Consider the following 13,182-nt stretch of genomic DNA (forward strand, 5'->3'; position numbering starts at 1 on the left):
TTCACTGTCAAGACACTTCAGTAACGTTAATGTGTAAGTGACTGCACATAGTGATCTAGCAAGATCACTATGCGCTGATTAAATGAATGGAGAGAAGTGTATGACGCTGATTGGTCAGCGTCATACACTCCTCTTTACAACTCCCACATGGTCAAAAGTAAAAAACACCCCCAGTTGGGCAATTACAAAGTAATTAGCATAAATCTAAAATCGCTCATAACATGGTGAAAATAGATGGTTTTTCTAAATAAAAAGCACTGCTGTCACCTACATTACAGCGCCGATCTCCTTATGTAGGAGATAGGGCACGTATAATGTGGTGACAGAGCCTATTTAAAGTAGTAGTACAGTTTCAGCAAATAAAGGTTATTTTTTTTGTGAGGAAAAGTTAAAAATGTTTCCAATATATTTCATGTATCGATTTCTCAAGTTTTTTTGAGCCATTCAATGGGAACCTTTTTAGTGTTTACTGCCGGTAGATTAACCTGTTGCCATCGCTTCACGTCTATGCTCGTCATAAGCGGCTGGTCATTACTGTATCATGACGAACATAGACGTCATGATGATCTCTTGGGCACAACAGCTGTAATACACAGCCGCAGCCCTATCTCCTCTCCTCCCTTATGTCTCATGCACACGAACGTATTTTTTTCCTCCCGTAAATACTGGCATAAATACGGGTCCTTGGAGACACGTATTTGACCCGTATTGCACCAGTATTTACGGGCACGTTTTCGCAGCAAAATTGCACTGCACTAATCGGCAGCCCTTCTCTCTATCAGTGCAGGATAGAGAGAAGGTACAGCCCTTTCCGCAGAAAAAGTAAAAGAAATTCATACTTACCCGGCCGTTGTCTTGGTGACGTGTCCCTCTTTCGGCATCCAGCCCTACCTCCCTGGATGACGCGGCAGTTCATGTGACCGCTGCAGCCTGTGATTGGCTGCAGCGGTCACATGGGCTGAAACGTCATCCCAGGAGGCCGGACTGGAGGAAGAAGCAGGGAGTTCTGGGTAAGTATGAACGTTCGTTTTTTTTTACAGGTTGATCTCTATTGTGATCGGTAGCCACTGTCCAGAGTGCTGAAAGAGTTACTGCCGATCGTTTAACTCTTAACACCCTGGACAGTGACTATCCCGATATTGCCTAGCAACGCTCCCGTAATTACAGGTGCACACACGTAGCCACCCGTAATTACGGGAGCCCCATAGACTTCTATGGGCCTGCCCATGCCGTTATTACGGCCTGAAATAGGACATGTTCTATATTTTTCAACGGCACGGGCACCTTCCCGTAAGCATACGGGGAGGTACCCGTGGCCAATAGAAGTCTATGGGCCCGTAATTACGGCCGTTTTTACGTTCGTGTGCATGAGGCCTTAACCCCTTGAATGCCACAATCAAAGCTGATTGCGGAATTCAAAGGGAAGCAGAGGGGGGACCCATCTTTGATTGTGTCACAGAGATTCGAGAGAAATAACTTCTATGGCCATACATCCCAGGATCCATTAAATAACCCCAGGGCTATCTGACTATATTTCCTGTTGTTCGGGTATATGTAGGTATGCTCTAAAAAACTGCCTGTGTACTACCAATACATATTCTAATGTACTGGTATATAGGTATATGCCAGCAAATCAAAGTTAAAAAATCAAAGTCAAAATGAAACATTTTCCTATAGGATTAAAAAAAAGTAAAATAATAAAAAAAAAAGTGTAAGTTTAAATTAAAAAAAATCTGTAAAAAACATTATAGCGTCACTTATGTTGATCGGTGTATGCTGTCAAAAAAGATAAATGAAAACTGCAGCGGAACTGCTTTTTTCTGAATTTTTAGCAAGATAAAAATATGTATAAATGACCCCTACATAAAGTACAACTCGTTCCGCAAAAAAACATAATGTCAAAGAGGAAAATACAAAAAAATAGTTTTGTCCTTAAGGCGAAAATTGTCCATGTCCTTTAAGGGGTTCAAATATATTTTGCTATGTGATGGACTGGAAATAAACAACTACTGAATGACAGAAAGCAGAGATCTTGAGAACCGTGAGGAATTGACACTGAAAGTATTTCAAAATATTTTAGAGCTTTTATTTACGCAAAGAATAAGTCTATTTGATGAAACAGTAGTATTCCTTTAAATCCACATCTGGTGAGATCCAGGCTCTTGCACTTCTTAGGGTATGTTCACACGCTGAGTCAAAAACGTCTGAAAATACGGAACTGTTTTCAAGGGAAAGCAGCTCCTGACTTTCAGAAGTTTTTAAGCCACTCGCGTTTTTCTCTGCGTTTTTTATGGCCGTTTTTGGAGATTTTTTCAATAGAGTCAATGAAAAACGGCTCCAAAAACGTCCCAAGAAATGACCTGCACTTCTTTTTCGCAGCCGTTTTTATACGTGGCCGTTTTTCAAAACGGCCGTGTAAAAAAATGCCCCATCGGAACAGAATGCCGTTTTTCCCATTGAAATCAATGGTCAGATGTTTGGAGGCGTTCTGCTTCCGATTTTTCGGACGTTTACGCCATGTGAACATACTCTTAATGTCTTGTTTGGAGAAGAAAAAAACACAAGGAGCTATTAATGGTGAGCAAAGCTTTTGGATGACATTAAATGATCAAGTCCGGAGAGACTACAAAGCATCTTTTCTTCAGTAGGGTCGTATTACACTAGAGCTGGTGAGATGAGCAGCTGCTTCTATGGGCCAAGTACCATTAACTCATACATTATGTTTGGTGACCAGCATAGACAGAACAGGCTGCGTGTGAAAGAGCAAAATGTGTTGTTATTATTACAAGTTACCGTATTATTATAGCCATGAGCTGTATTATCTGCTGTATGTCGGTTGGTATCTGCAGACCCTTCTGTGAGCGAAATAACAAGCAGTAGCTTGAAGACTCAGACATATGGACTCTAAGTATTTTAAAGGGGAATTTGTTTTAGTTTTTTTGGGTTGGTGTTTCTAACATCGTCCGTCTGGGGATTGTGACTAGTAAAAGTTAATTTTTTTTTATTTGATAAAGAAGTATAAGTCAAGTATAATATGTTTAAATACAAGCTCCTTTTTTTAAAATAATGTTTTAAAAGAATGAAAGGGTCATATGGCTCCCATTTATAGCCAGGGGCATGTAAGGATGGGGCAAATTACTCCATCAAAAACCAGGCGAGGTAAGCAGTAAGCGGTCAGTGACAAAATGGCAAACTCTTCTAACATGGTAATTCCAGGCAGAGATCTTACTGAATGCATGGAGTAGGAGAAAAAAAATCACCTAACGTGACAATTAATAGTACCTGCTGCTGCGGAACATGTCTTTCTTAGGGTTCGTCCACACACAGCGAAAACACGGCAGAATTTCTAACTGGGTTTTCTGTTTGGAAACTCCGCAGCGTCTTTGCAAGAGAAATTGACATGCTGCCGGTAGAGAATCTGCACCGCAAGCCAATTTCCGCACTTTTCTGCGTATTTTTTCCGCAGCGTTTCGATGAGATTTGTTGAAAGCTCATCCACTTTGCTTCTACTGCAATACGGTGCAGATTTTCCACAATGAAATCTGTTGTGCCTCGTGAGCACATACCCTTAAAATAGACCTGACACCACTTTCTCCCTCGTGAAATAAACAGAGGACTGGACAAATAATACTATAATACTAATCGTTACCATTTTTTAAAGAGGACCTGTCACCCGCCCAAAACACTGCAGCTGACATCTCAGTTAAACTGCCAGCGTCTCACAGATTTGGCAATTTTTTTTTCTTCTATCGCCCACCATTCCTGAGATATCAGTACTGTTAATTTTGGTGGCCGATATGCAAATGAGGTCTTTGACTGTCCAGTGGGTGGTTACTACTTGGCAAGTGACAGCTCTTAACCGCCCACATGACAGTCAAAGGCCTTATTTGCATATCAGACACCAAAATTAATGGCACAGATATCTTGTAATTGGCCAAGAATCTGTGAGGCATCGGCAATTTAACCGAGATGTCAGACTCTATTTTTTGGCAGGTTACAAATCCTCTTTAAATGTTGTATAGAGAAAATTGGTTCCCTGAAAACTTTCCCATCACCAAATCAAGTTAGGCTAGAAAGTGTCCTGGGCAGCCTGGCATCCCGGCTCTACTTGACTTGAAAGGGGTTTTCCCATAATCCTTTTTTTATCATCTATCCACAAGATAGGTGATAAATATCTGATTGCTGGGGGTCCGACCCCCATTTATCACAAGAACAGGCCTACTTTGCTGTTTCGGGGGGGTCCATAGGAGAGAAGTGGAAATGCGCATTCTCCGCCACCACTCCATACATTTCGATGGGGCTGCCGAGTGCTATCTTCAGCAGCTCCATAGAAATGAATGGGGTGGTGGCCGAGCATGCGCTCCATTCCTATGGGGCTTCCTGGGACGGCAAAGTAAGCACGTTCTCGTGATCTGTGGCGATCCCAGCGGTCGGACCCTCACCAATCAGATATTTATCACCTATCCTGTGGCAATGTGATAAATAAGGATTATGGGAAAACCTCTTCAAGTGATCCAACCCTTTGGGGGGGCTTTGCAGAGTGAGTACATTAACAAATTGTGTAAGGTGTGCTAACAGTTAAAACCTACAAGCCAGCAGAATTTACTGACATTGTAGACCTCTTTAACTTTCATTGCCCTGTACTGTATACAGATTCCTAAGAACAGGAATTCTGTGAAGATTTACACCGTGTGATGCAGGGAGAGCAGGAGGATCTGTCAGCTCCGTCTAAACAAGTTTTATGAACAGTCTGTGCTCCAATAATTACCAAGTATCTTGCACTGATCCTGACCTATAGGCTGTAATGGAGACCTGAACTGTATTTAAAATTCTAGTTGTAATTGGAAACAATCCGCAAACTTGTCGACAGACGCACCCCTATCAACGTACGTCTGAGTACCTGTAACGCAGTAAGTGAAGACATCGAACCAGCAAGGAACGCTTGGAGATTTCAGCTCTGAATTGTAAAGAATGTAACTCCGGATCAGTACAAGATGGCTTCTTATTCTACGTGTGAATAGCACAGATTGACCTATTTTTTTCTTCTTCTTCCTCAACAGTGCTTCCTTCCACAGAGTCCTCTCATGTTTAAAGACCAGATGCAGCAGGATGTCATTATGGTACTGAAATTTCCATCCAACTCACCAGTTACACATGTTGCAGCAAATACGCTGCCCCATCTAACTATCCCTGCAGTGGTGACTGTCACATGCAGCAGGCTGTTTGCAGTGAATAGGTGGCACAACACTGTGGGTAAGCTGTGACCTTTTCCACTCTATGCCAATTAGTTTAATCACATTGCTAAAATGTCATATTAGATTTGGGATGCATGAAGATTTCTCCCAGGCAGCACAGCCTGCGTTCAGAAGGAGCTACAAATAGGAATAAGACAATAGAATAAGTCAGAGACTGTATACACTAGTAAAGACACAGGATTTGTTGCTGAGCATTACCCGCAATGGTGCCCTACTAACACAAGTTAGCAATTTAGGATTTGCCAGTGTTTAAGAAAATGATCTGTTCATAATGAATATTATGGTCCCAAGTGCGGATCTTAGTGAGTTGACAGCTAGGGCCTGGTCTTGATAGGATTTGTCTAATTAAGTCATGTTCATGGTCACATGCTACGGCCTTAAAGGGGTTGTCTCACAAAGAGAAGCCTTCTTAAACAGAAGCCGGCCTGGAGATCAGCTGACTGTTTCGGGTCTGGCTTTTCAAACCCCCACAGACTAGTTGCGGTCGCCAGAAAAAGCCGCGTCTGGCTATAAATCGTTCCTATATTTTAACTGCAAGATTGTAGCGAAAACAAGGGACTCTTGGATCCCTCCTTGGAAGGATTGCTGACTGTTTGCGTAACTACGTGTTGCCTGCAACTCACCTGGTCATACCAGTTACATGTACAACTTATGCTATATAGTACAGATTTATACTGCAGTCTGCATAGAATACCTATGGCATCACAATTTAGGAGCATATACAATGTCAATCGAAAATAAGACCTGATGGACGGTCACCACTGGTGATTTATCTCCACTGCCTACTTTCTTTATCCTCTTGTGTTACATTGGGGGTGATTGGGAGCATGCCCATATCGTTAATAGGAGCTACGAGGAGTGCTGTACCCATCTCTGTTTTCTGCCTGCAAAAATATTCTAAAAGGCTCGACAGATTACAGTAATACACAAATTGCCCCTTGTACTGTTTGTAGCCTGGTATAGCAAGCAGCCGGGCAGTGCTGGTGTCTGCTGACTTATCTTTCGTGTTACTATTAGCATTCTGGGAATTGTGTTCCCTTTGGGTAAATGTCCGGTTACTTCAGAGCGTGCTTGGTTACGTAGGCTTTTCCTTCACAGTAGGGTTCTGGCACATTGTATTCCTTGGTGACTTACACAGAACTAGAGCGCAACAATGAATAACTTGTCTTCTGTTCTTAATACCAAGATACACTTTACTGAAAGAGTAAAAAAATTCATTTCTTCTGAATAGTATAGCGTGCAAATCAGAATCAGATCAAGCTCTAGTCTTTAATACAAAGTGGTTACTAAATGTATTAATTTGTGTACGTGTAGACAGACATATCCCATTCTATATATGCCACCCTGTTCAGGGCAGATGGGTCTGTAGACATCATTTCACTTCTAATGATGGCCCTCTATAATATACTAGCACAGACTATGGAATGACTGAATATTGTGACACAAGGAAAATGTATAGTCCGCTCACCCCGGTGGAATGACTCCGTCTGATCAGAATCCCTTTCCATGCAGGTCTGAGAGGAGCACCAGGTTACTCATTGGACCAAGCCCACCATCTTCCTATTGAGATGGACTCCCTGATTGGTATGTATGAAAAGAGCTACTACATTATATTTGTTCATACTGACAATATCAACAACACTTAAAAATGTATGAGACAGCACTAATTTCAGTTATGCAGCTATAAATGTGGAAAATACACGCATGTCCATCAAAACATCTCTCAGGTCAATCTGGGAGAGGGAGGAGGGAGGAGGAGCTGTGCATCTACATTACCTATTGCTAATGGTGGATCCTGTGTTACCTGCATCTACATTACCTATTGCTAATGGTGGATCCTGTGTTACCTGCCTCCAGAAGAATTACCTTTTATTGTAAACCCTGATCTCCGAAGATAATGAGATGTCTGCCCCCTCCCCCCAGTGTACGCAGCACAAGCTGAACAGTGATCTCTACAAAACATGTAGTGCCGGCCCATTGTGAATCTCGGTAGCCAGTATGAAAACTGCAAAATTTTGTTTTTTTAATATAGATAGTGACATGGAATAAAACATGTTGAACATAAAAATGTGATTTAAATAATAGGTCCTTTTTTTTCACTATTGATTCTTTTTAAGGTGTATAGTTAGTTTTAGTGGTAATAAAATAAATATTAAAATAATTTGCTTATTATATTTTCCAATAGCCAATAATTCTGGAGTGAACAAACGCCAAATCACTGACCTTGTGGATCAGAGCATTCAGATTAATGCGCACTGTTTCGTGGTCACAGCTGATAATCGCTACATCCTCATCTGTGGCTTCTGGGACAAAAGCTTCAGGGTATACTCAACAGAAACAGGTACGAATGAAATCCAATTAGCTTGCAATGTGTTAACTTATATGTATATATGTCTGTGCTCATACATGTTGTAGCACCATTTCCAATAGTGCTAAAGGTAATGTTTCCCAGATCTATGGCCAACACGTAGATCGCATACAGTAGGTTAATATTTCAGCTGCAGGACCATACTGAAGCTGCAGAAATTATCAGAGATCATGGACCTTCATTTGACATATTACTATATACCAATATCTGTCCTCATGTTGTTTTTAGGAAAACTAACACAAATTGTGTTTGGGCACTGGGATGTTGTCACCTGTCTGGCAAGGTCGGAGTCCTACATCGGGGGCGATTGTTACATCGTGTCAGGATCACGTGATGCCACGCTGCTTCTCTGGTACTGGAGCGGGAGACACCATATTATAGGAGACAATCCAAATAATAGTAAGTGCTGTAGTACTAGTATGTTCAATATACTGATTGTTGTCTATGTGAACGGTCAGGTATGAAGACTGCAGTATGTGGGTGGGGATGACATTGGACTTGAGATCTATTTATGAAAATGTCTTCCCTTTCTTAAAGAATAAGTCATGAGTTTAATTTCAGTTAATAGCTAAATACCTTGATGGACATGTGTCTTTTTTCAACCGTACTAACTATGTAACCTTCTAACAGCTACACAGATGAGCTCCCTGTGAAAGCTCAAAATTGGCGTAATTGACAAATGTTTCAGCAAGCAAACTCTTATCACAGAGGATTTTCATTGACACTATATTTTATCCTCATCGCTTGCATTTTTCAGTTCTCAACATTTTCATATGTTACTTTTCATTCACCAGTGAACTAAAGTTTTACATTTTTAATTTTTTATACAGTACTGTACCGTAAATCCACAGCAGAAAATAAATTAAACAATACTCTTAAAGCGGATCTCATACAATACTATGCTTCCCCTAAAGAGGACCTGTCTGTTTAGTAAATGATTGTATTCCCGATCAGATAAATATTCTGGAGTATTTTTTCTTATAACCCTAACGTGCCGTTCTTCTGTTATTCCTCCTAGAAATAAGACACAAAATGACAACTGGGTGTAACCAGTTGGGGGTGTGTTCTTACACAGACTGACCATGTCCAATCAGAGCTGACAGAGTGAGACTGTGTAGGCACACGCCCCTTTGACAAGGGGAATGGTAACACCCATTTGTCAATTTATTCATCGATTTCTAACAGGAATAACAGGAACGGTGCATTACAAAGTGCTAAGAAATTATGTTCCAGAAGTATTTGCCAAAATAGACATGTCAGCAGAAGTGACAGGTCCTCTTTAAAAAGGACAGCATAGTCTCATGATAGATTTGCTTTAAGATATACCTCTGTGATGATTTTGTGTATTTCGAATACATTGGGCTCACTATGATTGGTCGTGTGCATGAGGCATTACATAGTGTTTTTCTGGTCCGCAAATTCCCAGACCGTGGTCCGTATTTTGCAGGTAAAAAGTCATCCGTAGTGCATGTGTGTGTCAAAATGTGGATCATATAAAAAAGTGCAAGGAAAACAATGATGCTGACTTCCTGTCGTCGCTTAGCAACACTTCCGCAAATTACGGATGTCACACGGAGGTGTATCCGCAGTTTCCACGGGCCCATTGATTTCTATGGGCAAGTCCGTAGCAAATTTGCGGGCCGTAATAAGACATGTCCTCAGTTTCTACGGCTCATATTTGCGGTCCTGGAAGGAACCGTAGAAACCATGGCCGTGTGCATGGTGCCATAGCAATGAATGTGTCCGCAATTAATCTGTGGGTAAATTGTGGACGCAAAAACGCATTCGTTTGCATGAGGCCTTAGGGTTCAACCTCGATAAAACCATTGCATCTATTTGATTTCAAGGAACATTAAACTCTTCAGGACGAGCCTATTTTGGCCTTCAAAACAGCCCCAATTTTTAAATCTGACGTCACTTTATTTGGTAATAACTTTGGAATGCTTTAGCATATCCAAATGAGTCTAAAAAAGTTTTTTCGTGACACATTGTACTTTGTTAGCTATACATTTTGGTTGATATGTTTAGAAAATTCGGAAACATTAGCATTTTTCGAAATTTGAAATCCCCTTCTAAAATTGATAATGCTACTACACGATTTAGTAAATAAATAAGTTTTACCATAGGTCTTCTTTATGTAGGCATTATTTTTTTTAATTTTGTTTTATTTTTTAGGATGTTATAAGGCTTATGAAGTTACGAGCAGTTATTAAAATTTTCAACAAAATTTGCAGAACAGTTTTTTAGCCACTACTTGACTATTGAAGTGGCTTTAAGGGGCCTATATATCAGAAAACCCTCATAAATCACCCCATTTTAAAAACTGCATCCCTCAACGTATTCAAAACAGAATTTAAGTATTTTCTTAACCCTTTAGGTGTTTCACAGGAATTAATAGATTTATTTTAGTAACACAACTCAATATTTATTACCTAGATTCTGCAGTTTTCAAAAATAAACCATATGTGGCCCTAGTGACTCAGACAGAGGCCTCAGAAACGAAGAAGCACCTTTTGGATTTTGAGGGCCTCCTATTTATTAGGATGTTTTCCAGGCACCATTTCATGTTTAAGGTGCCGAAGCATAAGAAACACCCAGAAAAAAAGACCACATTTTATCTAAGTGAGCAGTTTCATAGAATTTATTATAATTGGGGTGTGAAAATGAAAAATATTTTTCATTTCCACAAGGAAATCTGGAAAAAAAAGCACCCCAAAAATTACTAAAATAATACCTCATATATAATCGTAAACTGCTGTTTCGGCACATGGCAGGGCTCAGAACAGAAAGAGTGTGGATTTTGCTGGAATGGTTTGTGGACAGAATGTCACATTTGCAAAGCTCCCGAGGCACTAATACAGTGAAATCCCCCAGATGTGCCCCTACTTTAGAAACTATACCAATCAAGAAAAAAAAAAAATCTAAATTGTGTAGTGAGCATTTTGACCACACAGGTGCTTTCCCAGAAAAAAAGTGCTCAATGGATGTAGCAGTGTGAAAATTGTAATTGTTCCACAACTGCCAACCTCAGAAAGACTGTCATTTTGCTTTTGAAGTGTGCATTTTGATAGTAGTTTTGTTTTGGGTTTTACTAGTAGTTCAGTTTATAATGTGGGGGCATATGTAAGCTGTGTGGAGTATTTCAGGGCATGATTAGGTGATATAATAATGGGGTAAATATATAATGAAAGATCCATGGATGTGTGTTGCGCAGCGAATGACGCGCAGTTACATCCATATGTGGCAAGGGGTTAACCTGTAAATAAACGATTAAAAGTAGACCGTAGATAAACCTGCCCACACTGTTTATCAATCTATAGAAATCCTGCAGGGAACACAGGGGTTAATTTTCTACTGATTCGTTCCATTGGTGATGACTACGCTATTGCTTCCGGCAAAATGACGGGTCCGGTGCACAAAAGAAGCAAACGGAAACCACGGGCACTGGCTCCGTCACCATTGAAATCAATGGTGATGGAGACGGAAACCTCTGATTTCCGTCTGTGTCTGTTTGTGTCTGCTCAGGGTCCCATTCTGATGGAAACCTCCGACAGAACGTCAGAACGGGACCCCAACGCAGATGTGAACAGAGCCTAAGGCAGACATTTTTATCTTATGTCTATGACCGATTAAATTATATACATTGTATTTCCCAAAGCAATTATCCGGTTTAGAAACCCATTTTCAAATACCCTGTTAAGGAATTCATGAATATACCAGACTCCTAACTATGACTCCGGTGTATTCTTTCTGCGCTCCTATTAGCCAAATGACACAAAAAAAGGTAGTGCCATTTTGGCTACGAGGAGTATGGACCTGTAGCTGTGGAATGTTGCCGTTACATAGGGCAGAATATAAAGATGACAGATTTGCCGTAAAATAGCCGACAGGCCGAGCAATTCTTGAATCCCTCCTTAGAAGATCGTAGCCTGTACCTTATCTTGGGTAACTAGCATTTCTTCAAGCAAATTAGGGCTTGTTAGATGAAAATAAATGAAGGCAGGTTTCACAATGTAGGTTAAATCCAATTAGTTAACATCATTAGAATGGGTATGAAAAAAAAAATGCTGATGATACGCTTGGTAAAGGATTGGATTTCAGTCTTGTCATGTAGAGGTGCGTATAGGGATATAATGTAGAGGATGGAGGCATGAAAAGCTGTGAGGTATTATAATTAACTGGGCTAGGTGCTTGACTTGTGATGTTTTTCTAGGTTTTTCTTTTTCTTTTCATGACATCTAAGACAACTAATTATCTGTTTTAGCTTGTGCGCATCCAATTAGCAAGTGACAGGTGTTTTAAGTATGTTGTATGTTCAAAACATCCTTTCCCCCGGATTGCTTAAAATGCACATATAAATAAGAGCATAAATCATAGTCCGTGAATGATTCTTCAAAGTATAATTCAGCATAGTAATGTATATAGGAATGCTAGTCAAAAAGTTCAATCGGATTCCGTTTTTATTGACTAAACAAGGTAATCATTTCTTTTGTAACGTATTATTTGGACCGCTCGTCCGCACATAGGAGACGTGTCCAGTACGGGAGTTGTATTAGTTAGGCAGTGTCTGGATGGTGCAACTGCTTTCCACAATTTCACTTCAGTGGGGGTCACAGTCTGATATCTAGAATATGATAAGACATGCAATTTTTAAAACAAAAAATATCTGGAGCGCATCCCTGCTAGACATTTTTAACATATAAAAGCAGATACCGTAATCTCACAATTTTGATTCTCACATGTAATGTGCTGCATTCTAGTTTGACACATGACGGCGTATTCTATGAAAAGTCCTTACACTAAACAGGCAATTATACATTTGTCACAATGGTAAAAGTCTACTGATTTGATGCATTTTTAGTTTGGGACATGTATTGAATCATTTGTGTGATAATGTAAACCTAATTTAATCCCAAATAGAAAGTTCTGCTTGGTTGAAATTCCACAAACGCTCCATTTTCACTACAATTTACATGCTTGTGGTATGGAATTACTGTACTTTTGAGATTTTTACATTGGTAGACTATAAGGTCCCCAATTTCTTCTGTGTTCTGACACCTTTTTCCTATCTCCTAACAAAACAGTCTTTTCCATCTAGTTATAGTATTGCCATTTTACAGTTTAAAGGGGTTGTCAAGTTCCGAAATCCCAATTCCAATACTATTAGGGAATACTGAGTTAATAGGAGGCTTTCTCTGTTCAGGATCCTGATATTTAAACCAGAGTGGAGAGTGGCTTCAAAGAGCGTCTCTCATCCTGGAGGATCTATCCTGTCCTGCGTCACATGGGCAACCCATTGATTTGATTGGGCACTGTGTAATTCTTCCAGGTTCCCCATAGCTAACAGATGATCGTCGGAGGTCCCAGCAGGGGGACACTTTATGGTCCGCTTATTGTCGAGGAAAGCTTCTAACTAGAGATTGTTTAAAGTGGGCAACCCATTTAAGCAGGAATAAAGTGTGCATCACAGGGCTGTGACTTTTATTACTGCCCCACAAAATAATGTCGATTTATAAAATCTTGAGCTTATCTTTATTTTATGTGACTTCATTAGTCTTT

The 13,182-nt window shown here is 40.2% G+C and overlaps 1 protein-coding gene across 7 annotated transcripts in view; it reads left to right on the forward strand.

Moving 5' to 3' along the window:
• Window positions 1-13,182, forward strand: part of NBEA (neurobeachin) — a 575,138-nt gene that overhangs the window by 542,286 nt on the left and 19,670 nt on the right. For all 7 annotated transcript variants that reach the window (XM_075851713.1, XM_075851718.1, XM_075851715.1 and 4 more), the window contains 4 exons: window positions 5,061-5,253; window positions 6,768-6,839; window positions 7,441-7,596; window positions 7,852-8,022. In XM_075851713.1, coding sequence (XP_075707828.1) covers window positions 5,061-5,253; window positions 6,768-6,839; window positions 7,441-7,596; window positions 7,852-8,022 — 592 coding nt within the window. The remainder of the gene's footprint in view (window positions 1-5,060; window positions 5,254-6,767; window positions 6,840-7,440; window positions 7,597-7,851; window positions 8,023-13,182) is intronic.

Source organism: Rhinoderma darwinii, chromosome 2 (assembly GCF_050947455.1).
Source record: "Rhinoderma darwinii isolate aRhiDar2 chromosome 2, aRhiDar2.hap1, whole genome shotgun sequence".
Taxonomy (NCBI): domain Eukaryota; kingdom Metazoa; phylum Chordata; class Amphibia; order Anura; family Rhinodermatidae; genus Rhinoderma; species Rhinoderma darwinii.